The 22,889-nt window shown below is 43.4% G+C and overlaps 2 protein-coding genes across 2 annotated transcripts in view; one reads left to right on the top strand and one right to left on the bottom strand.

Annotated features, from left to right (window-relative positions):
- The window catches only part of LOC138964735 (fibulin-1-like), a 285,783-nt gene that overhangs the window by 178,687 nt on the left and 84,207 nt on the right, over positions 1-22,889 (top strand). The gene's annotated exons all lie outside the window — the stretch shown is intronic.
- Positions 766-21,113, bottom strand: LOC138965587 (protein Wnt-7-like). The gene is made up of 2 exons (XM_070337770.1): positions 21,054-21,113; positions 766-1,248 (listed from the first exon to the last, which is right to left on the bottom strand). Exons 1-2 carry the CDS (start codon positions 21,111-21,113, stop codon positions 766-768), a joined length of 543 nt encoding a protein of 180 aa, XP_070193871.1.

Genomic DNA, 22,889 nt, shown 5'->3' with positions numbered 1-22,889 from the left:
ACGAGTTCAAGGAATTTGTGTCTGCATTGTGTTTAATGTTTGCATTTTGCACTGACAATAAAATAACATCTGTGAGCACCGTCGTTCCTCGCAAACGTAAATTCTGACTCCATTTTCAAATTACTGCACAGACAAAGTGACGTCACAATCACCGAACGTCGCTGGAACGAATACAATAGCATATCTGTCACACAACACTGACGTCATTTTTGCATGTACATTCATGCCGAGGTCTTTTGTCGAAGCGATGGCAATTCACTCAAAGAGATTTAACTACATCGTCAAAACAATGACGTCACTTTACACAACTGCATCTACCGACGCAACCCAGTGCTCGTCACGTTCGTAGAATGCCGTTGATGACGCCCATCCTGTACCTGATGTCACTTTGAACGGAAGCACCACCATTCACTCCTGACGTTATTTTACCATGCTGACGTCCGTCACAACACAACCTCCAGAAGAAAAAAACACCTCCATGACGTTATTAATCGTTGAGGTAATCACGACTGAACCTCACTACGACGTCACATACACGGTTGCTACTCATTCCGCTCACTGACGTTCGTAAAAACACAACCAAGAACAGAAAAACCTCAAGTGACGTCATTCTTGCTGACGTCATCACGACATAACCTCACTACGACGTCACTTCCACGGTTGCTTCTTAGTCCGCTCACTGACGTTCGTAACAACACAACCAAGAAAAGAAAAAACTCATGTGACGTCATTCTTGCTGACGTCATCACTTCACCGTGACGCTCCTCACTTGCACGTGTACTCTTCAGTCCGCTCGCTGCAGCGCTGGCAGTTGACGCGGCAGCACCAGTGGAACTTGCAGTTGCACTGCCAGGTGCGCGTGTACTGGTGCGTGTTGTAGCCGCGCCCGCAGCACATGAGGTCGCAACCGTCGGTCCCGCGAGACGTCCTGTTACAGTTCCTCCCCACCGTGCCCAACGACCCCGTGTCCGGGTCGTAGTCGCAGTAGTTGGGGGACCTCTCCAGGTGGACCAGATGCTTCCGCCGAGGCTTGCGATGCTTCCTCTTAGACCTCTTCAGCACGAGAGAAATGGGCGTGCGAGCTCGCCGCCCCAGGTAGGGTTCCACCAGCTTGGACTTTCTGTAGCGTTTGCGGATCTCGTCGCCGATTTTTCTGAAAGGAGGCAGCGTGGTCCAGCAAGTTTTCATGGTGCACGAGCCCGACACGCCGTGACACTTGCACTCGGTGCCCATGCTGTGCTTCACCGCCTGTTAGAAAAAGAAAAGGAGAATGGGGTTAGAGACATTGTTGGTGATTTTGAGAGGGGTTTTGCTTTCCGGAATGCTGTTGTGTACAGAATTAGTGATTTTGTTCAGTAATGGACTAACCCCCCGAAAAAAAACAAAAGAAAAGAGAGAGAGAGAGAGAGAGAGAGAGAGAAAGAGAGAGAGAGAGAGAGAGAGAGGGAGGAGAGAGAGAGAGAGAGAGAGAGGAGAGAGAGAGAGAGAGAGAGAGAGAGAGAGAGAGAGAGAGAGAGAGAGAGAAAGAGAGAGGGAGAGCGGGGAAAAGAGAAAGAGAGAGAGAAAGAAAGAGAGAGAGAGAGAGAAAGAGAGAGAAAGAGACAGAGACAGAGAGACAGACAGACAGAAAGACAGAGACAGAGACAGAGAACATAGGGTAATGTTAAATCAGCCTTCACATTCATCTGTAGGGTGACTGGCAGCATGGAAACAAAAACAACAACTGATGACTGTAAAACGTGACATGTAACACCACAGAAATATAAATAATGCAAAAGCAATTAAACCACATGTTTAACAAACCGCAAAAGCCCGAAATAAAACACCCATTTCGCGAAAAGAACAAAGACGCCAACAATTGCTCACTGGTGCGAAACACAATACAGTTTTTAGATTTTCATTACTGGGCGGGTTACGCTGAGCAAGGCACAAGGTGGAACACAAAGCAATGACTCGCCTAGACAGATATCCCCCAGGGCAGTTGCAGGAAGAAAAAAAAAACTCACACAAATTACCAACAATAACCAATGAACATCCACACGCCTCTTTCATTGCTGCAGCCAGAGATAAAAAAATTAAAAAAATTAAACAAGTCCCGTAAGGCGAAATTACTACATTTAGTCAAGCTGTGGAACTCACAGAATGAAACTGAACGTAGTCCGCCGCTAGTGAAAGTGACGAGCCTGTTTGGTGCTGTAGCGGTTGCGCTGTGCTTCATAGCACGCTTTACTGTACCTCTCTTCGTTTTAACTTTCTGAGCGTGTTGTTAATGTAAACATATCATATCTATATGTTTTTGGAATCAGGAAACGACAAGGAATAAGATGAAATAGTTTTTAAAACGATTTCGGAAATGTAATTTTAATCATAATTTTTATGTTTTTAATTTTCAGAGCTTGTTTTTAATCCAAATATAACATATTTATATGTTTTTGGAATCAGAAAATGATGAAGAATAAGATGAACGTAAATTTGGATCGTTTTATAACTTTTTTTTTTTTAACAATTTTCAGATTTTTAATGACCAAAGTCATTAATTAATTTTTAAGCCAGCATGCTGAAATGCAATACCGAAGTCCGGCCTTCGTCGAAGATTGCTTGGCCAAAATTTCAATCAATTTGATTGAAAAATGAGGGTGTGACAGTGCCGCCTCAACTTTTACAAAAAGCCGGATATGACGTCATCAAAGACATTTATCGAAAAAAAGAAAAACAACGTCCGGGGATATCATTCCCAGGAACTCTCATGTCAAATTTCATAAAGATCGGTCCAGTAGTTTAGTCTGAATCGCTCTACACACACACACACACACACACCACGACCCTCGTCTCGATTCCCCCTCCATGTTAAAACATTTAGTCAAAACTTGACTAAATGTAAAAAGGAAAAAAAGAAAGAAAGATTATTTTCGATCTTTATCTAAATTTATATTCGGTCTAGACTGAACATTCCGAGGCGCGAAATGAAGAGTCTTGACGTATTTAAAAACTTTTCAATCCAAGGGTCATGTTAGGAAGTACTTTCAGCCTAAGAAAAAAACATGGGGAGTACACTGTTCTTTATGTGTGGGAAGCATATCCCCCTTTGATGGCTTTTATACATTGCATAAATGTCGAGACAGAACGCAACAATTTGAGTCTTTGTCGAGAGTTAAGTTATTGAGATACTCTTACACAAAACCCTTGCACTCGCATACAGTTTATCATCCTTTAGGCATCGCTTTGAAGTCTTCTCTAAGCTGAAAAGTCCTCAACGTGTATCTCTCTATGAAAACGTAATCGTATTTTGGGTCGAGTACTAGACCTAACATCAGAGAATCTGATGACATCTTCTTGATAATCCTCTCCTTTGGACATCTTCTCGGTTGACATTCTTACCAAGCCGCCAGGTTATATGTGTCTCATATGTGAATTTTGTGGACACAAGATCAAAGTGTCTCCCGAGCATCTTTTGGTCATCGTCTCTTAGTATTTGTTTGTTGTAACCTCTCACATTATCTTTTTGATGTATCCTCTCACGGCGTCCTTTTCTTCTTTTAAATACCGTCTCCTTCAAACACTTTTTTCAGGTACGTTCTTCCAGTTTTGGAGGACTCGGCGAGTGTCTGCATTGCTGTGTACACACACACACACACACACACACACAGACACACACACACACACACATGAAAGTCTGGGTTTACAAACGATATATCGGTAACAGTCAACTTCGTAAATTTCTCTCTTTGTTTCCTGAAAGCCAACGACGAAGACTTCAGAGCCAGTGGTACGTACGTGAAGCATTGCTACTGTATCATTGTTCCGTTGCGTGCTGAAAGCGATCCTGGACGCACGCGTCAGTTTTAGTTGCGGGGATTAGCACTATTGTTGTGTGAAATCTCTTCCGAAGACATGGGGACCCACGAAAGATAAAAGGACACTCACGAGGTAGCTTCAAAGCGATTCTGAAGACAGTTTAATCTGTTTGTTTGGCGACGACAGAGATTAGAAAAAAAGGAGCCATAGGTACGGCCGGCCCGATAGTAAACTGATAAGAATCGGACGAGATAAACATTGCAAGGATGTGTCTAGTTGGGGTAAACACACTCACGTGACGTTTGTGGGGTTTTCGTTGTGGGGAAAACAAGTCTGGCTAGTTTGACTAAGTCTCACAGTGGCTATGGGGAACTTTGAGATTTTAACCTTTTGCACAATGGGGGGATATTGAGGAAACTGAGGATACCCATTCTATACATGCCTGCACGGATGACCCTCAGAATATACCGCTAATTCTGTTTTCTTCTTCTTCAGCGTTCTAGAATGTTCTGGTTACGTGTGAGCTCGTTTGCCCATTTGGGTTCCCCACACTATACTCTGAGAGCATAGTCAGCTTCACTCCGCTTTCGTTGAGTAGGCATGCTGGGTATTTTAGTGTTTCCATTACCCACCAAACTCCGACATGGATTACAGGATCTTTTCCGTGCGCACTTGGTCTTGTGCTTGCGTGTACACACGAAGGGGGTTAAGTCACTAGCAGGTCAGCACATAAGTTGACCTGGGAGATCGGAAAAATCATATTTTGCAGATCGTAACGCCATAATTGCCATCAGTGATCTGAGCCACTGAGCTCTGAAAGCCAAACTGGCTTCATCTTGAAGAAATACAACTCTTCCACACAAATATCGTCAAGTACAGACTCCTGCATGAATTTAAATAGTCTGACCTGGGGTAAAAGCATCGTGTGTATACGGACTACCCTGTGAAACAGACTTGTATCAAAACAAATTACTAGCCCCAAGCATGTCATCCTAAAGCTCACATCTTCCACCAGCAAAATTAATCTGAACGCCAACTAAGATTTGAGGTCCACAAGCCCGTGGCGTAGAAGTGAATGTTCTCACCAGGGTTTCACTAGAGTTAACGTACATTCTTCATCCGCGGAACACCCTCCACGGTCAAAGACCTGGACTGTGTTGCACGCACCGAAACAGGTGAGAACAAACCGCGGGTTCTGATTCGTTGAAATCACAACAAATCTCAATTTCAACCAATCAAACATCGCGGCAGACTCCCACCCGGTTGGTAACTTTCTCGTGCAACTCGGCCCAGAATATGGACACGGTCTCAACACGATCTCAACACGGTCTCAACGGGGTCTCAACACGGCCTCAACACGGTCTCAACACGGTCTCAACACGGTCTCAACGGGGTCTCAACACGGTCTCAACACGGTCTCACCACGGTCTCAACACGGTCTCAACATGGTCTCAACACGGTCTCAAAACGGTCTCAACGGGGTCTTAGGACAGTGAGGTACTCTATTCACGGAACAGACTTCAATATCAGAGACCTGAATGTAAGTGTGGACAAGTATTCGAGAAGCCTTGACTCAGGCATAGACAAACATTCTAACACGTGCTGTCATAAAGACTCCAGCTTATGAACAAGATGCGAACACTGAGACAACTTCCATCAGAAGAACTACGTGTAAGGACCACCACGGCGGAACCCTTCAGCGGGCCCGAAAGACGTTTCGCTCAGTTCTCCAAACACAGAAAACGCTACACGAGAACGAGTGTATCTCCTTCCCTTGAGCATGTAGTAAAGTAACCACTCCGGCCCCCCGTTAAGTGGGGACATATTGCTCTTCTGTAGCGCGCGTACAAAGAACACTCCCACTCATCCACACTCGGGATTTCGTTTTCAATTAGACAGACACAGAAAAAAAAGCAGCGCCTTGAAGCTAACCGAGAGTATGTTTGCTTCATAAAGACCCCCCTTTTTGCGACGAGGACCGAGGAGAGTGCGAATGAAGATCGAAGAAAAACGGCGAAAAGTGGGGAAGTATAGAGAGAGGAATGCGTTATGTTTTTTGAATTTGTATTGGACATAATGGCAATGAAGAAGTTTCCACCTGTAACAATTTCAGAAGAATGCAATATGGAGGGAATTAGCCCGGCCCTCTTTATGCTTCATCAAAGCGATATCTTCAAAGTACTTGAACCTGAAGGAAGAAAGCAAAGACAACAGAAACGTGCTGGTAAGTCCTGCCTGTGTCCAACAATACAAAGAGCAGACAGCAACACTCTGATATAAAATTGCCTGCTTTATGTTATTGATACTCCCACGTAATTGGCTGCTTATGAAGGCAACCTATTTTGTTTTGCTACAGGCATTTTCTCGAAAAAGCTATTATTGTTTGCTGATTAGAATCTGGCTATTCACTGGCGTGGAATGGATGGCGTACACGTGTAAATCAAAACGACTGGAAAATGCAAGATGAAAGATTCCAATGGAATTTTAAAAGAACGATTATCCCGGTCCATGTAGAAGGTAGGCTTACACATGAGTGGGAGAAATGGAGTAAAAATGAAAGGAGGAAGAGGGGGGAGGGGGAATAGGAATTTGAGGAGGAAGAAGAAGAGGGGGAGGAGGAGGAGGGGGAGGAGGAGGAATAGCAGCAGCAGCAGCAATAGAAGCAAGAAACGCAGAGAGAAAAGCGACCACTTTCTCAATACTTGCAGCATTTTGTATTCCTCAATGAATCAGTCTTTCTTTCTTTCTTTATTTGGTGTTTAACGTCGTTTTCAACCACGAAGGTTATATCGCGACGGGGAAAGGGGGGAGATGGGATAGAGCCACTTGTCAATTGTTTCTTGTTCACAAAAGCACTAATCAAAAATTTGCTCCAGGGGCTTGCAACGTAGTACAATGTATTACCTTACTGGGAGAATGCAAGTTTCCAGTACAAAGGACTTAACATTTCTTACATACTGCTTGACTAAAATCTTTACAAACATAGACTATATTCTATACAAGAAACACTTAACAAGGGTAAAAGGAGAAACAGAATCCGTTAGTCGCCTCTTACGACATGCTGGGGAGCATCGGGTAAATTCTTCCCCCTAACCCGCGGGGGGAAATGAATCAGTCTAATAACTAACCATGCCAGAGGGAGGACAACATTATTTACTCAAGCATTATTTCAAGGCGATCAAGGACAATCAGCCATCGATTAATGAAAAGGATCATCGAGAAATTCTTGAGGGTTTTCCGAGAATTGTGAAAGGACAAACCCTGAAGAACTACCGGAGGGGTTTCCCTTGTCTGGAAAGAAGGGAGAACCAGAAAATAACAACCGCAAGCTTCGCACTCGTTCCTTTGCACGTTATTTTCAAATAGGAAAATCTGCTCCATCAAGTATGCAAAGTACCAAGAGTATCCTGGGTTTGTCAAGAAAGGCAAAGACAACGCAAAATAGAAAACAAAAATTACAAACTTCTTGTTCCGGCACCTCCCCAACTAAGAAGATCTGCCATCGATTCTGGAGATGACCATCGAGAATTTCTAAAAGGTATGCTCAGAAAATAAGAATCGCAGGCTTCACGCCCACTCAGTCCTTTCCAGAACGTCCAATGATAAATGTTGTTTGCGCCCTCACGGTAGAATCACAAGGGGCATATTCGCGAGTGCGAAACGTTCGTTCGCCATTTCAGGGATGACATTATACAGGACAGGAGAAGGAACAAATGCAACAGAGTGTGTCCAAACTGAATTAGCATATACACCCTGCAGGCTGTTTAGAAACGCTGAGTGGCACTTTAAGGTCAGTGGACATCTTCTATCCCACTCCCGCTGACAGAAAAACAAATCAGGTCCCCCTCTTGACAAAAGACGCATCAGTGGACATGAGGACGTCTTCTGTTTGGAGGCCGTCTTGGACAAATATCATTACATTCGTTTTATCACGCGTACTTTGCTGCGTCTTCTCCGACGTGTTTCTTGTAAAAACAGCCATTTTTGTTTTTATGGCACTGGACAGGAGAAGCCCTGAAGTATGCGCGTTTTTGAAAGTGAATGTGAGGGGGTTGGAAGGAAAGAAACCGCAGGCGGTAGCCATTTGAGAGAAAGAAAAAAATGGACAAACCCTGTATGGGGTGACTCCAGATTTAAGTGTTTATGATCACCACTCGGGTATTCAGTGTGCAAAGTTGTTGTCTTTGAAAACATGTTATCCAGTCTTAGTTGTTATTTTTTTTTCATTTTTTCATTGCGAAACATCAGGGTTTTTTTTAATATTTTTTTTATAAGTAAAGTAAGTTGATGATGTTTTAAGTGTCTGGATAAACCGATGTATGTTTGCATTGACTTGTCTTGCATTAGTAATGCTGGTACTTAGCATGGATGGTAAGCAAATTTGCATTGAAAATACTCATCATTTGAAAAGTGGTTCAAGGACAATCCTGATGCTTTGCCTGGCCAATTAATTCCACTAGAAACAAAGATATGAGAGTCTAAAGGACACTTTTATCTTTTATTTTTACACGAGAAAATTGCAAACGTGTGGGAAGGATTCCTTCAGTTTTCTATTGTCATATTCCTGTTTTCATGCTTGAATATTCTAAGTAAACAAGGGATAGTAACTAACTGTGTGTCAGCGAGAAAAGAAAATAGAGTGACGTCCGAACGTTTGGGAAGATGGCAAAAGACAAGCAGACAAAAAAGTCCAAAACAAGAGGTCATTGCTGTAGCGTTTTAGTCACGTTCATAACTTAAACTGGGAAAATGTGTATACGGACAAAAAACGTATTGACTTATACCTGGCAACATTTGTATTCGAACAGGAAACGTATTGGACACTGACAGACACCAACATGCAATGATGATGATGGATGTGAGGGCATCTGTCAAGCGTTTTGACAGATTAAGTAGAGTTTGGATATCATATGTCGTGCGTGTTTTCCGTTTTCACAGGTTATGGATTACCTCTTCAATAGGGCGTAAAACAAAGAGTTATTATGGCTTCGCGCGATTCTCTGTCTGTGACTGTCTCGCTCTCTCTTTCTAGATCGTTCCCCTCTGTATCTCTTTATCTATCTCTTTCTCTCTGTCTAACCTCTTTGTGCACCTTTCTCTCTCCCTAATTCCTCCCTCCCTCCCTCCCTCCCCCCTCTCTCTCTCTCTCTCAATCTTTTTCATCTCTGCCTAACCCCTTTGTACATAAAAACAACTAGACACAACCACGGAAACGAACCAGGCCATCGGAAAGCAGTTTTGGGATGGCATTGTGCTATGCTAGCATTGGACAGTGACCGAATCTGTCTGGCACGGCTAGGTGAGCTTTGGACAACCTTTATGTGAGCTAACAAGCGAAAAAACACACCGTGTTTTACAATACAATACAATACAATACAATAACTTTATTAATCTCTAAAAGGGAAATTGCATTGCTGAGCGTTTGTGTCCGTTATAATAACATACATAAAACATTCAAAATAAACATTTGTTCTTTGTCCTGAGAAAATATAGCACATTGGTTATCACATAAGAAAGTATATTAAAAATAAATTAACATGCATTCACCATCAACAATGCACAAACGAAAGTCAGCACCTTGCCGGTTTCTCTTTCAGTTTAAAAAAAAAAAGGCATCAACGCACCAGCCGAAGGACAAAGTACTGTAACTATATAGCAGGTGCATAAAACCAAACCAAAACACTGAAATAAATGCAAACATGACAAAAACCTAGAGACAAAAAATGTATGAGACAAAAACACAGGGACATAAAGTAACGTTGAGACAAAAACAAAACAACAGAAACAAAAAGCTAACAACCCCCCCCCCCCCAAAAAAAAAAAAAAAAAAAAAAACACACCCCCAAAAACAAAGAAACAAACAAACAAACAATGGTTTTCTTTATGAATAAAAACAAATCGTGTCAAATCGACTAAGAATGGGAGGTGGGGTGGGGGGGGGGGGGGGTGGACATCATCATTGTACGGATTTCACTCCTACCCACTCAACCCACAAATCGCCCTCGACTTTTCGAAGCAGACACAGCATGGTCGACAGACGGGAATCGGAGAAAAAAACGAACAGGGGGAAAAAGAGAGACAAACTCCAAATAGAATTAGGGCAAAAGGAGCCATGACAGACAGAAAACAGAGTTTTTAATTACTCGACATCAAACAACAGGCGCACAAAACCAAACGCAAACAAAAGCACGGAAGGGGAAAATCCCTCCGCAATGGCGTAAAAAGGCCACAACAATCTGAACTCTCTTTCCCTTTTTTTTCTCTGTCTCTTTCTCCCGTTCTCGTAGTTTCAATTGTATTTCATTTTTCTTTCTTCTTTTTTTTCCACGCCGGGTCTTTGTTTGCATTTGCTGTCTTTATTGCTGGCCAAATGTTGGCTGTCCTGTCTTTGGTGTTCGCGAAGGGATCACTTAATGTGACCTGACCTTAAGAGGGCAATAATTGGTTCAACAAATGAAAAAGGGGGTACCTCGGCCTATGCATGATCTGAGAAACATTACCGGGAAATTATGGACGACATGGAATGAAAATATCTGCGAACGTCCGATGACCCCGAGATTGAAAAGAGCTGTACCCAAAACAGAATAAAACAGCAACACAGAAACTGACGTATTTAAAAGACAAATGACCCATATTATCTACCAGTTGTATGCTGTCAGCCTAAAAAAAATGCTTTAAGAGCTCAATAACCCCACAAAAACAAACAAACAAACTGACAAATTATTTTTTCTTACAGTTAAAAAAAAAGAAAAAATTGTCGACAGACAAATAAATAAAGAAACAAAGGAGGACACAAGAAACCCACTTGAACCCCTGAAGGACAACACATACACGGTGCAAGAAGATCCAAAGGAAGAATGTCATGGCAAGAAGACACTAAAAAAACATCCCCCCAAAACCGCTTCTTTTCTACGAATGTTGATCACACCTCATTCATATACTGATCAACTCTGTCTTCATCAAAACTAACCACACAACACAATACACACACACACACACATACACACACACACACACACACACACACAGACGGACAGACAGACAGACATAAACACACACCCACACACACACACACGCACACACGAACACACACACACACACACGCACACACACAACCACACTCACACACACACATCCCTCCGTCGCCCGCCGCTCACAACACCGAAAAAAAAGCGGAAGGGGCCCAACATGGCGACCGGGCGGCCGTTTGAAGAAGAGCGGGCGCGAGTGTGACAATCATCAAAGGGACACAACCGCGTCTTTGATTCTCCGCGGATTAAGAGCACAAAGCGCCATGATTTACAAGTGTGTGTCCACCGCCAGGGCGCGCTCCTCTCCCGCTTAGAGTGCCTCCAATGGTAGAGTCAACATCGCCAACCGCACCTCTGAAATCTCGTGAGCCCTCTCTATGATCGCTCGTTGTCGTCTGCAGTTCTAACCGAGACACCCGCAGCGACTGAACACCGGCGCCGCCATCGGAGTCTGCTGTTTGTTAATGATCTTGGTCTTTGTTTATCGTTTGTTTTCCCGAAAGCATCTGTGTCATCATGATGGTTTTGATTTTCATGGTGTGTGTGTGTGTGTGTGTGTGTGTGTGTGTGTGTGTGTGTTTGTGTGTGTGTGTTTTGCTGCGTGGCTATTATCATAATTTGTGAATGTAGCAGTTAAACAGAGTAGCATACAAGTTTATTTAGAATTCAAAATTATTTTGTGACTGTTAGTGGAGATAGCATTATTCGCAGTGACTTGCTCAAGACATTTTTAACGGATGTGCATTGCTGCGTTTTTCACCTTTTCCAAAGTTCTGGACCCATTGTAATTTCTCTATTTTTGTTCTAAAATGTTGACAATATTATTGTGCGCACTTTGGGCCGCGCAAGTCAGTGTCGTATCCAATGGACTCTCATTATTTGATCCCAAACCTGATTGCAATCTGGGAAGCAAATTGTTACTAATCATTGTCTAAAAGTCTAGCTCATTTTGAAGTTGTATGTCTACAGACATGAAAAAGTTAAAGTGTGTTTCGTTTTCCTTTCTGTGTCTGTTTTGCTTTTCTTTCTCGGTGTTGACTACTGTACTGCACACCTAGTCTAACCTTCGCTTGTGTTATGTTATTCTAAGGTGCCAAGACGAGCTGGTTTTCTTTCTTAACCCCGACGCTGCGAAAGTTGCACAGGACAAGCTGATGTGTTTTGTGAGATCTTTCGGTGCAAAGTTCTCTTGCCACTGAAAGCTTGCGCTCACAGACGTGCAGATTTGACTCAGGTCTCCGCCGATTCAAACCAGCCATAAGCCAAAATACGCCTTAACCCTTCTCGAGGCTAATCCAGTCTGAGCCTGACACAGAGCTTGCAGTGACATCCTTGTCACCAAGTCAGTTTTGCCTTTGAAAATGTTGTGTGCTTTTAAAGCGTCTGAGATTTTTGAAGAGAAAACACCAGAACCTCGAACCAAACAATATGTTACCTGAAGGTTTCTTCCGCCTATTGGCGAGAGCCTAACGAGGGTTGTCCAATCTCTTGTTTTGAAAACTGTGTTAGTGCGTCTGGTTTAAAGCTTACTGGCGTAACACTCAAGAAATCATGGTGGCTGCCTCGTGAACCATTTTGCAAATTTTTGTTCGAACGTCAGGAACACAGAGGACGCACACACAAAAGCACTCACACGTGTCTGGACGCGCGCGCGCCGGCATGAACGCGCACACACACACACACACACACGCACGCACGCACACACACACACACCACACACACACACCACACACACACACACACACACACCCACACATATCCATACTAGAGGTCTACCGCCTCCTTTCGCACAATCCCCTACACCTCCACCGCACTCCTCTCTCTTTTACGAACAAACACACACACTGCAACGAGCTTCTGATGATCTATCCAAACACAGGAGCTTGTCCGAGCGGTCTTTCGGCGGTCACTTGATCTGTGTGAGGAGATGACCAGAGGCGTGACGGTGGCCCCTAGACAAGGGATCATGGGTTCAAATCCCTTCCAAGACTAGAAACGGAGTCCCGTGTGTTTGAACACACGGACACACGGATGGCGGAGACTTCTTTTGAGTCAATGCCTCAAAGTGGCTTTTAGAGTCTGGCAATAACGCTGGTAAAACCTCCCTCTAATGGTGTCCATTTAGGTTTGGAATATTTGCGAGGGCGCGTGAGGTGGTGAGGGATGGAGAAACATGGTTTGAGGAACACATGGTTTAAGGAAATAAAAGGAAAAACACAGAATAGTGAAAATAACTTACAATGGAGACATATAACGAAAGAAGATAGTCAAGAGAAAGAGAGAGAGAGAGAGAGAGAGAGAGAGAGAGAGAGAGAGAGAGAGAGAGAGAGAGAGAGAGAGAGAGAGAGAGAGAGAGAATTGTATTGAATTGAATTGAAATTTATTTTTTGAGGGTAACAGAATAAGCAATGTACAAGAGAGAGAGAGAGAGAGAGAGAGAGAGAGAGAGAGAGAGAGAGAGAGAGAGAGAGAGAGAGAGAGAGAGACAGAGACAGAGACAGAGAGACAGAGAGAGACAGAGAGAGAGAGACAGAGAGACAGAGACAGAGAAAAAGAGAAAGACAGAGAGAGACAGAGATAGAGAGAGACAGACAGACAGACAGACAGACAGACAGAGAAACGGAACGGGAGGGAGAGATTCAATGAAGTCCATAAGAACGGGTTGTTTGTACGTGCCATTTAAGAGGTAACCTGTAACACGCGAAAACAATAAACTGCGCTGCATAATATTCACACTCTGCTTAATCTGTCAAGAGTGGCCTGACGATTGTATCGCCGTCACTAAATCGCCGTCACTGTTCACAGGGTTTTGCCCATCTTTTGGCTTTAGAGTTTCCACAGGACACGCGTATCTCATGTCAAATGTTTTCTTTTAAGCAGGCACCCCCAAAAGACAGACTGACAAATAGACGCATGCACGCAGACACACAGGCAGGCAGGCAGACAGGCGGGCACACACACACACACACACACACACACACACACACATACACACACACACACACACACACACACACCCACGCACCCCCGCTACACACGCACCCCTCCCCAACACACACAGACACATCAACCAAGCAAAAACAACAACCGAACAACCAAAAAAACACAAACAAACACAACAACAACCGTTTCACACGTATTATCCACATGTGAATTGCGCACGTAAACTACCCCGCGCTATAGACAAAGAGCCGTGCCAGTGTCAACACTCAGCACAAAAAGGACAGGTGGCCAAGCTAAGTAAGTAGAACACACCGCTAGCGTAAAATCTGACAACAAGGCAGCAATAAAGTTTATTTACACCTAACGAAAGGCGCCCGGGTGATCTGGCATTTTCACGACTTTTTGAGTCATGCCCCGTGAAAGGCCCTTGAATGATACCGTAAAGAACAGTCGTTTTAGCGAGGTGGTTATTTAAAACAGCCCTAACTCTCCTCCCTCTCCCCCTCCCACCCCCTTGTTCTGTAGTTGTCTCTCTGTCTTGGAATTTTTTTTCTCTCTCTCTCTTTCTCACTCTCTCTCTCTCTCGCTCTCTCTCTCTCTCTTTCTTTATATCTCCCTCTCTACCTCTCTTTGTCTCTCTCTCTCTGTCTGTCTGTCTGTCTGTCTGTCTGTCTGTCTGTCTCTCTCTCTCTCTCTACCTCTCTGTTCGTCCCTGTCTCTGTCTGTCTTTCTCTCTCCCCCCCCTCTCTCTCTCTCTGTCTCTCTCTCCCTCGCTCTCGCTTGCTTTCCGTAATGCTGTTGTGGTCTTGTTTTAGTTTTACCTTTGTGTGTGTGTATTTCTGTCTGCGCGCCCGTTTGTCTGTTTATTTCTATATACTCGTTTATACGTCAACCGTCTGTATCAATCTTTAACTCCCCTGATCAGACCATGCGCATGTTTCATTTTTTTCATTTTTCATTACTAGTCTTTATTGTCCCATCGCTGGGAAATTCGGGTCGCTTCCTCCCAGTGGAAAGCTAGCAGCAACGGAGTCGCGCTACCCAGGTGTCTGCGTGTTTAGGTGTATTCAGCCACCTTACGTGCCATTGTGATGACACGGGGGTGGGACATGGCTTCCGTCTCTGGGTCTGCACATAAAGTTGACCCGTGTCCGTCCCGGCCCGAATTCGATCCTGCGACCTTCCGATCACAAGTCCAGTGCTCTACCAACTGAGCTACCGGGCTTCTAAAATTTGGTTCGTTTTTAGTTTTATTTATCGTCCATTCTTTTGTCTTTTTCTGTCTTCGCCTCGCAGGAAGAAGAGGAAACAGAATATGAGCAAAGGTTTCTTAGTTTTTGTGTGAATCACCATGGAAATCACGATAGTTCCATCCAGTATTTTTATTTATAAAAAAAATTTGACCTTGGACAAGGACGTCCTCTTACTTGGACGCAAAACCCACATCTTCGACCTAGCTGCTCGCTACTCCAAAAACAAAGAGACTGCCAACGTTCCAAAATTCAGAATAAAAAAACAAGAAAGGTAAGTTGTTGGAACGTTTGTTATTGACACAACTGTTTGTTTGTGACTGTAACGCATTGTTTTCTCAATAAAAAACGTTCCAACAACTTACCTTTCTTGTTTTTTAAAAAAAATTCTAGCTGCTCGCTGTATAGGGTGGTAATTATATTTTTTCTAATGAATTAATGTTGTAACTTCTTCTTCTTCTTCTTCAGCGTTCCAGAATTTTCTGGTTACGTGTGAGCTCGTTTGCCCATTTGGGTTCCCCACACTATACTCTGAGAGCATAGTCAGCTTCACTCTGCTTTCGCTGGGTAGGCATGCTGGGTACTTTCGTGTTTCCATAACCCACCGAACTCCGACATGAATTACAGATCTTTTCCGTGCGCACTTGGTCTTGTGCTTGCGTGTACACACGAAGGGGGTTAAGTCACTAGCAGGTCAGCACATAAGTTGACCTGGGAGATCGGAAAAATCTCCACTCTTAACCCACCAGGCGGCAGCGACCGGGATTCGAACTCACGTACGACCTCCAGATTAGGAGGCCGACGTCTGACCACCACGCCACTGTAACTGATACCATTGTCAATCTGCAACATTTATTCGGCAAAAAATGATCCCTCTGCAGAGGAAGCAGCTAGGATGCAGATTGTTGGTATGTGTCCACGTGGAAGGCTGCTACTATTCCAGTGAAAGGCCCGGTAGCTCAGCTGGTAGATATCGAAAGCCATTTGGCTCAAAACAGGTCCTCTCGTAAGAAATATATACTACTCGGGTAAGAATTTCCTTTAATACACGAATAAGAAATTCATTTTTTTATGGTCCTTACATAACTGCATCAAAACCTTGATCGAAATATGTACGACTTTTGGGACTTGTATAGTTAATCAAGATGAGCCTCTTATGATAAGGGGGGGTTGCAAAGTGCAAAGTGCCTCATTTTTGAATGTTTTGCTTATCTAATTGTTTTGTTTCGCAATAAACACAACTCGAAATCTGTCCTGGCTTCTTGCTGCCAGGTCTTAAAAAGTAGACGCACTCCGATCCTCACCCCACCCCCACCCCCCGCCCACCCCTCCCCACTGACGTCACGCGCTATCACCACCGTCTCCGTTTCAATGTTAACCTCTCTACCGTCCCCGTGCAGCAGACAGGCCTTGGTGACAAGAGTTTGCCCAACTGTTACAAGCCGGGGGCATCGAGGGAATCACAACAGTCTCAGACAGCCGCTACCCAGGGATAGGACGGATCGAATGACAGAGTAAAACTGTCACCACAGCCAGGGGAAGGGGGAGGGGGGTAGGGTGGGGGTGGGGGTGGGGGGGGCGGTGAGTTGAGGTTGGGAGGAGGGTACGGGAGAGGAGAACGGGTGGCTCCAGTCCACCCGATTTCGCCCGGGTGAGCTGCGTACGGAAGGAAGAGAAAGAAAAGTCTTGTACTTGGCGCACGGACGTACATGAGATGGACGGCTGTCTTAGGGTCAAGGTCGAATAAGTGGACTGTTTGACACACCCACCTGACGCGCGGTGCCCGCTTCTTCCGGTTAATGGCCGACATCGGCTTTGGCGTGTTTCGGTCCTGATGCTACTTCGCGAAAAATGGCATATATGTGCAAGGGAAACGGTTCAAACTGCTGTATTTTTGGATGCCACACGACGCAAACGAAATGTAGAGGGCTTTCTTTCGTCAAACTTCCGAAGGCTGGAGTCAGTGTTGACCAAATCAAATGGCGTGCTGCGTTGATCCATGCCATAAATCGCGCTGACGGCAGCTTCAATCCAGACAAAGCCAAGATTTGCTCACGTCATTTGGCTCTGGAGTTCCCCATTAACAATAGTGGTCACAGTTTAAAACTTGGTAATTAAATAATTAAACGGAAAATACTTTTAGTTTTAACAGAGAACGTACCTATCGCTATCGCAATTATAGATTATAACTTATTAAGAAATGTGTGTGTTAATAGTATGAAGTGTGTGTGGAGGGGGGAGGGGGGGGGGGTATTTATAAACAAAACCACTTGATGCCATGAGGACAGAAATTTGGGAAAAAGAATAAAGTCTGCAAACCAAACTTAGCACAACTACAATAGAACAGGATGAGTGTGATCAGGGTGAATGAGTTAGTTAAACTGTGACTGAATATCTATTGATTGATTGATATTAAAGTGAACATTAGGGGGGGGGGTTAGAAATGCACCATTGTGCACTCGCCTTGATGTAAGGAACATTACTGCAGTCTCCAACAGCTTCAAAGTGGGTTAGACAGGCTCTTGTTAAAGACTGAGGCAAAATGTGCCAAATCACACATTGTCTTGTAAGAAGGAAAAATCTTCATTTGTCACCTTTCTGCACTTTTTTGACTTTGAGTGCATAGCCACAATGGTCACAGACAAGATGCATCAAACAGATTTCAAAAAGACCCCAAACTGAACTTGTTATGACTATTTGTAACCCCTCTCACCTTTTTGACTTGACCGTACCCAAGCCAAAAGGCTAAAAAAATCATAACTAATTCCATGTTGACTTTTTGGTGGGGTGGACCTATTGTTCCAGACTCGCCTTGATTAGAGCAACACTAGTGCAGCGTCCAACAGCTTTTAAAATTGGTTTTGACCTCTTGACAATGTACATGTCAACAATCCCTGACTGTGATGTAGTAAGAAAAAATCTTCATTTCTCCCCTTTCTCCACTTTTTTGTGTGTCAGTGCATAGCCACAATGGTCACAGAAAAGATGCAGCAAACAGATTTGAAAAAGACCCAAAAGTGAACTTGTTATGACTATTTCTAACCTTTCCCACCTTTTTGACTTGGCCGTACCCAAGCCAAACGGCTAAAAAAAATCATAACTAATTCCATGTTGACTTTTTGGTGGGGTGGACCAATTGTTCCAGACTTGCCTTGATTAAAGCAACATTGGTGCAGTGTCCAACAGCTTTTAAAATTTGTTTTGACCTCTTGACAATGTACATGTCAACAATAGCGGGGATATAGCTCAGTTGGTAGCGCGCTGGATTTGTATTCAGTTGGCCGCTGTCAGCGTAAGTTCGATCCCAGGTTCGGCGGAAATTTATTTCAGAGTCAACTTTGTGTGCAGACTCTCTTCGGTGTCCGAACCCTCCCCCCCCCGTGTACACTACATTGGGTGTGCACGTTAAAGATCCCACGATTGACAAAAGGGTCTTTCCTGGCAAAATTGCTTAGGCACAGTTAATAATTGACGTCTACCTATACCCGTGTGACTTGGAATAATAGGCCGTGAAAGGTAAATATGCGCCGAAATGGCTGCAATCTACTGGCCGTATAAAATTTCATCTCACACGGCATCACTGCAGAGCGCCTAGAACTGTACCCACGGAATATGCGCGATATAAGCGTCATTGATTGATTGATTGATTGAATCCCTGACTGTGATGTAGTAAGAAAAAATCTTCATTTCTCCCCTTTCTCCACTTTTTTGTGTGTCAGTGCATAGCCACAATGGTCACAGAAAAGATGCAGCAAACAGATTTGAAAAAGACCCAAAAGTGAACTTGTTATGACTATTTCTAACCTTTCCCACCTTTTTGACTTGGCCGTACCCAAGCCAAAAGGCTAAAAAATCATAACTAATTCCATGTTGACTTTTTGGTGGGGTGGACCTATTGTTCCAGACTCGCCTTGATTAAAGCAACACTAGTGCAGTGTCCAACAGCTTTTAAAATTTGTTTTGACCTCTTGACAATGTACATGTCAACAATCCCTGACTGTGATGTAGTAAGAAAACATCTTCATTTCTCCCCTTTCTCCACTTTTTTGTGTGTCAGTGCATAGCCACCATGGTCACAGAAAAGATGCAGCAAACAGATTTGAAAAAGACCCAAAAGTGAACTTGTTATGACTATTTCTAACCTTTCCCACCTTTTTGACTTGGCCGTACCCAAGCCAAAAGGCTAAAAAAATCATAACTAATTCCATGTTGACTTTTTGGTGGGGTGGACCAATTGTTCCAGACTCGCCTTGATTAAAGCAACACTAGTGCAGTGTCCAACAGCTTTTAAAATTTGTTTTGACCTCTTGACAATGTACATGTCAACAATCCCTGACTGTGATGTAGTTGGAAAAAATCTTCATTTCTCCCCTTTCTCCACTTTTTTGTGTGTCAGTGCATAGCCACAATGGTCACAGAAAAGATGCAGCAAACAGATTTGAAAAAGACCCAAAAGTGAACTTGTTATGACTATTTCTAACCTTTCCCACCTTTTTGACTTGGCCGTACCCAAGCCAAAAGTCAAAAATCAATAAATAACAAAAACATAGTTAAGTTTGAGATAACTGAAAAATGGTAATTATTCAATTTCAATGTAATGGGACATCAATCTGTGGTAGTACAAAGTCTCGTTCCTTGACTTCTCTTTTTTTTATCAAAGTGCTTGTGGCTCCTCATATTCATATAAGATACTGAATCTGAAAGCAATTCAATTTCACCTAAGGCCGTAAGCTGTCCTTTTGCACTGCCCTCTTCTCAGAAACAAATGAAAATTCTTAGACTGCATATTGTTGTCAGAACACAAACATCTGTGATCAGAACTCCCCCTTTTTATATTTAGTCAAGTTTTGACTAAATATTTTAACATCGAGGGGGAATCGAAACGAGGGTCGTGGTGTATGTGCGTGCGTGTGTGCGTGTGTGCGTGCGTGTGTGTGTGTGTGTGTGTGTGTGTGTGTGTGTGTGTGTGTAGAGCGATTCAGACTAAACTACTGGACCGATCTTTATGAAATTTGACATGAGAGTTCCTGGGTATGAAATCCCCGAACGTTTGTTTCATTTTTTTGATACATGTCTTTGATGACGTCATATCCGGCTTTTCGTGAAAGTTGAGGCGGCACTGTCACGCCCTCATTTTTCAACCAAATTGGTTCAAATTTTGGTCAAGTAATCTTCGACGAAGCCCGGGGTTCGGTATTGCATTTCAGCTTGGTGGCTTAAAAATTAATTAATGACTTTGGTCATTAAAAATCTGAAAATTGTAAAAAAAAATAAAAATTTATAAAACGATCCAAATTTACGTTTATCTTATTCTCCATCATTTGCTAATTCCAAAAACATATAAATATGTTATATTCGGATTAAAAACAAGCTCTGAAAATTAAATATATAAAAATTATTATCAAAATTAAATTGTCTAAATCAATTTAAAAACACTTTCATCTTATTCCTTGTCGGTTCCTGATTCCAAAAACATATAGATATGATATGTTTGGATTAAAAACACGCTCAGAAAGTTAAAACAAAGAGAGGTACAGAAAAGCGTGCTATCCTTCTTAGCGCAACTACTACCCCGCTCTTCTTGTCAATTTCACTGCCTTTGCCATGAGCGGTGGCCTGACGATGCTACGAGTATACGGTCTTGCTGAAAAATGGCAGCTACTTGACTAAATATTGTATTTTCGCCTTACGCGACTTGTTCTTTTTCTTTTCTTACACAGTTACAATCCCTCTCTCTCGCTCTAGTTATGTTTAGGAAATGGATTGGAATCGTTAGCTACAACCAAAACAAGTTTCTTGTGAACTGACGTACGAAATGCCACATCAAAACATTTTAACTTCTCATAATCTTTAAAAAAAAAATAAACAACAACAAAACCGTGGCAACTCGTACTTCTCGAGTCAGTCAGTCACCCGCGTTCCGTGACACATGCACTTGTCAACTTCAGTTTGGTAATTGAATCAGTGATTCACAATACTCCTACAAACCACTCATTCTGAAACTCACTTTTGTAATAAAAACAAGCAAACTTACATTGATTATCTGGTCAATAAAAGGATCCATCGCTGCATCAGGATTCTCTCTGAACGCCATTTCGAGCATTCGCCGGAAGTAAGCGACTCAGTCATTTGGTGACCTTGAAGCTCAAGCCAGTTATTAACAGAGACAAAGAGCAGCTGGCGCGAAGACAGCTGTCCAGGTAATGTAAGTCCGTGACTTGGCGCGAATCCTGCTCTGAACTACGTCTCCCGTCTTTTATGATAGAGTGTTGTTGTTTTGTAACTAGATTTGGGCGAGAGGAAACGGAGGGGGAGCGGGGGTTGGGGCGGAGGGGGTGTAGGTGGTAGTCTTAAAAAAAATTGAGCTAAAGCTTTGGATTTGAGAACAATCACAATAAGCCTACAGAGGTTATTACAGAGACTATGAACAGAACATAATAAAGGACGGTCTTAAAAACGAGGAAGTCTAAAATGGGGAGCGGGGGGAGGGGGGGGGGGTGTCTTCAAACGGGGGATTCCCACTGTAGGCCTAAAAACGAGTCTGGGCGCTCTAGCAAATAAAAAAAGGCTACAAGGGTGAACTATAAAGAAAGGAGCGTATTCCCGCGAAGGTCTCACCAGTGTTGTATAGGGTTTATGAGTGGTTTATTCACAGTTTCCCAGGAGCACATAAACATTCTTCTGCATTTTCAACTTTGGGAGAGTCCCTCAACAACGAACGTAGGTATGTAGGTATGAGAGTGTCAGTAAGCAAAAGAAGAAACTGTAAACGCCAAACGAACGTTGTGCAGACTTCAAACAACCGATTGCATCATAACAGCACGATTCGTTGCATGAATTTTCATTTTTAACTACTGTTTGAACTTTGTATCCTTCAGACAGAAATCATGCCAAGCCAATCTTACGTTTAAGATATTGTCACCATGAGGTCGTAACTAATCTATAATCTTTCACATCAATCTTGATTCCCTGATAAATACAGCTGCCATTTTCGTTGAGCAATGTTTGAATGCAACCTGGTAAAACTATTATCTGAGTTCCAGACTGTTCTTTTGTATATAAAAAACAAAACAAATACAAAAACCAACAGTATACAATGGAAAGTCACGTCATTTAACTTGTCAGCCTAGCTAGACAGAGACAGAAACAGAGATCCAGGGAGTGGATCAGCAAGAGACAGAGACCAAGCCAGCCCTGGGCATCATATTGAACCAGAGCCAGCCAGCTGAGCCACGACCACAGACAGAGGCAGTCAGCCAGATGGACAGACGGAGCCAGCCAGCCGGCCAGAGACAGAGCCAGTCGAGCATCAATCAACAAGCCTAGGCCACAGAAAAAGCCAGCCAGACATTTAGAGACAGAGACAGAACCATCAAGTCAGTATCGACCCATCCAGGGACAGAGACAGAACCATCCAGCCAGTGAGCCATCTAGAGAAAGAGACAGAGACAGAACCACACAGCCAATGAGCTATCCTGAGATACAGAGAGATCCAACAAGCCAATGAGCCATCGAGAGACTGGGAAGAAACTTCTAGCCAGTTTACCATCAAGTTAGTGAGTAATCTATAGCTAGAGACAGAACAACCCAGCCAATGAGCCACCGAGTTATTGAGGAATCTTCGAACAGAGACAGAACCACCCATCCAGTTAGCCACCGAGTTATTGAGGAATCTTCGAACAGAGACAGAACCACCCATCCAGTTAGCCACCGAGTTATTGAGGAATCTTCGAAAGTGACAGAACCACCCATCCAGTTAGCCACCGAGTTATTGAGGAATCTTCGAACAGAGACAGAACCACCCATCCAGTTAGCCACCCAGTTATTGAGGAATCTTCGAACAGAGACAGAACCACTCATCCAGTTAGCC

The sequence above is a fragment of the Littorina saxatilis genome, linkage group LG4, assembly GCF_037325665.1.
Source record: "Littorina saxatilis isolate snail1 linkage group LG4, US_GU_Lsax_2.0, whole genome shotgun sequence".
NCBI classification, from domain to species: Eukaryota; Metazoa; Mollusca; class Gastropoda; order Littorinimorpha; family Littorinidae; genus Littorina; species Littorina saxatilis.
Note: the sequence above shows the minus strand (reverse complement) of the source record. Positions and strands in the feature narration are given on the sequence as shown.

Excerpts from the sequence above, each read along its gene's own strand:
- LOC138965587 (XM_070337770.1), bottom strand. The coding sequence starts at position 21,113 with ATGGCGTTCAGAGAGAATCCTGATGCAGCGATGGATCCTTTTATTGAC. Across the intron at positions 1,249-21,053 it reads TTATTGACCAGATAATCAAT|GCGGTGAAGCACAGCATGGG; the intron begins GTAAGTTTGCTT and ends TTTTTCTAACAG.